The sequence below is a fragment of the Danio aesculapii genome, chromosome 13 (genome assembly GCF_903798145.1).
Source record: "Danio aesculapii chromosome 13, fDanAes4.1, whole genome shotgun sequence".
In the NCBI taxonomy this organism is placed as follows: Eukaryota; Metazoa; Chordata; class Actinopteri; order Cypriniformes; family Danionidae; genus Danio; species Danio aesculapii.
In genome coordinates, this window is record NC_079447.1 from 37324674 (window position 1) to 37327638 (window position 2965).

General features: G+C 34.8%; 1 protein-coding gene across 4 annotated transcripts in view; it reads right to left on the reverse strand.

Annotated features, from left to right (window-relative positions):
• ikzf1 (IKAROS family zinc finger 1 (Ikaros)) overlaps positions 1 to 967 on the reverse strand; it is a 42758-nt gene extending 41791 nt beyond the window's left edge. For all 4 annotated transcript variants that reach the window (XM_056470960.1, XM_056470963.1, XM_056470962.1 and 1 more), the window contains exon 1: positions 670 to 967. In XM_056470960.1, coding sequence (XP_056326935.1) covers positions 670 to 967 — 298 coding nt within the window. The remainder of the gene's footprint in view (positions 1 to 669) is intronic.
• Between the last annotated feature and the right edge of the window lie 1998 nt (positions 968 to 2965).

Here is a 2965-nt window from a genome sequence, read left to right on the forward strand (position 1 = left end):
TCCCGCGTAATTTATTTCTATAGCCTACTATCATTTATAGTTGGATGAACACAATTAACTTTCGATTTCATACATTTCCCAAGACAGTGTTTCTGAAAAAATGGCAGGGTTATTTTTAACAGACTTCTTCTTATTATTAGAAAACTCTTTATTGCTAAAATAGTGAGTGATTTCCATGCTGAGCAACAGGTGCGCATCGAAAGAATGAAAGTAACGTTTAAAAGTGCATTTTAACAGGAAATTCACAAGAAACACAATTCGCGATTAAACTGTGTGTATTGTAACTTTATTACTAGTTAAATGACTTTGAAAATTCCACCCGACTCCACATTTGGGACTTCGGGAAACTTTTTCCGTATGGAAAACTGGAAATAAGGATGAAAAACAAAGGAAAAGAAAAAGATAGGAAAACATATTAACTTTACCTAAACCCTCTATTAAAGAATCCCTCGCCTGAAGTCAAAATATTCATGCGTACGCGCTCAACAAACGCGCCTTTCGCCATGTCAAGTGGATTGAAGCGCCTGCACCTGCTAGAGTTCAGGACCAAAAATTTCCACTACACCAGTTCTTCTCGCCCGCACTTAAAAGAACTGAAAACTTTCCTTAACTTCTCTGTACTAATTGTTTGAAATTTGTGATTTGGAACAGCCTGCGAGAGTGATTTACCTGCTATTCCTTGAGTTTGCAGTATGAAGCTCTTCCAGCTGTCCCCCGCCGCTCCATGCGCACAAGTTCTCAGCGCCGCGGCTGCAGTCTGGAACTCCACGCGCGGTCCCTCCCCTCTCCACTGCACTTCCTCCTTCCAGCCCAGCATTGCTATGTCTCTGTGCTCGTGCGAGACATTTTGCAAGCTTTTATTCCAGAGGCCGAATCTGCTCGGGGAATCGAGGCAGCAGAGCTTGGCACTTCGCTTTGTATCGTGCCAATAAAAGCTGACACCCAGTAGACCATCACTGGCAGCCATGCATGAGATGGGATGATGCGGGTTAGGACAGAGCACTGATCATTTCTTATTTATTTATTTCTCTCAAAAGGACGGGGGTTTCTTTATCTCATGTCACCTGTTTTAGTGTTTTTGGAGGAACACTTTTCCTAAATGAAAAGTGAAATGATGCCTGTTTAAATGAGAAACCAAAATGTAAAATACATAGGATTTTGTTCATTAATTAAGGATTAGCTGGGGCCATAACCCAACAGAGGGTCTCATATAAATTAGGGGCCTGAAATGTGTCAAATAATTTCAATTACATTATATACAGATCAAAACACTATTAAGAGTTGCTGAATTACAGTCAAGGTGAGTGTTTCATGACAAAATTACCCAATTCATTGCTTAAAGGATTAGTTTGCTAAAAAAATTTTACTTTACATACATATTCACTCCAAACCTTTTGAAACCTTTATGGGATTCTTTTTCTGCTGAACACAAACGAGGATATTTTGAAGAAAGCTGAAAACCAGTAACACTGACTTCCATAGAAAAAACAAATACTATGGAGTCAGCAATTGCCATTTTCCAGCTCTCTTCAAAATATCTTCTTTTGTTTTCAACTGCAAAAAAGTCAAACTCATGGTGAGCAAATGATCACAAAAAATTTTAGTGGTCACACTTTATTTTGATGGTCTGTTTATTGACAAAGTTACATTGCAACTAATTCTCATTAAATTATAAGTAGACTGTTAGGTTGGGGTTAGTGTAAGTTGACATGTACTTGCAGAGTTTCTTATAGTAAGTTTAAATGTCTGTTGAAGGAGCAGTATCAACAGATATTAACCAGACAGTCTGCTAATACTCAAATGGACTTTTTAAAAACAAACTTTTTAAAGATCTGGAATCTGAGGATTAAAAAAATTTAATACTGAGAAAATCACCTTTAGAATTGTCCAAATTAAGTTTAATGCAATGCATATTACTAATACCAATATTAAAGATTTTACTAATAATAAAGTTTAAATATATTCGGGAGGGAAATTTACAAAATATCTTCATGGAACATGATTTTTATTGTTTACTACTTATTTGGGCACATTTCTCCTAAATGTACCCAAAACAAAGTGTAAACTCAAAGGGGGACAATGCCTTTGCTGTTTCAGCTCCTAATGCTTTTCCTCTGTTTATTAGGGCATTGTCATTGCCTGTTTTTAAATCATATTATAAAACAGACTTTTAAGACCTGTTGACATTTTGCTTATTTATTTGTTTGTTTTATGGTTTCTTAAGCGTTTTCAGTTATATATTAATTTCCTTCTGTACAGGGCTTCACTTTGGGTGCGTTGAACGTGGTTAATAAAGAAAGTTTGACTTTATTACTCTGTTTGCCTTCAGTTGTGGAACTCTTTAAAAACTCCACTTTAAATCAATAAAAACCTAAAATGTTGCATAATAGATTGCTTATTTTGCTCAAGTGCATGATCTAAATAAGCCCTTTACATTTGAAAGTAATGCATTAGAATATTGAGTTACTCCCTAAAAAAGTAACTTTATAAGTAATGCGTTACGTGACTTTTGAGTTGGTTTTGAGTTACTTTTTCTCACCTGACTGAGATTTGATCTCTTTCAGTTTTTTTTTTCTTTTTTAAATAGAGAGGCTCTGCAATTAACAATGCACTGTATAACCTACACCTTTACCATAAAAAAACTCACACCAAATAATTACAATTTAGCATAATGTTACCTGACTCAAGAGCAATACATGCGCTATTTACAGATTATTGAAAGTTTAAAACAGTTCCATCGTAGAAATGTAAAGCTCTACTATCTTCATTTTTGTCTGATCCTCCAGGGAGTGCATTCTCTCACTGAGTGCATAATTCACCATGACTGCGTTAATTTTAATTCAGCAATTTATTTTTTAAAAGCTAATCAATTAAACGAAAAATTAACTCTCTATATTATTATAATATTATTACTTTATTAGTTTTTAAAGTAATGTGTAATGCGTAACTTTTTTTTAAAAGTAAT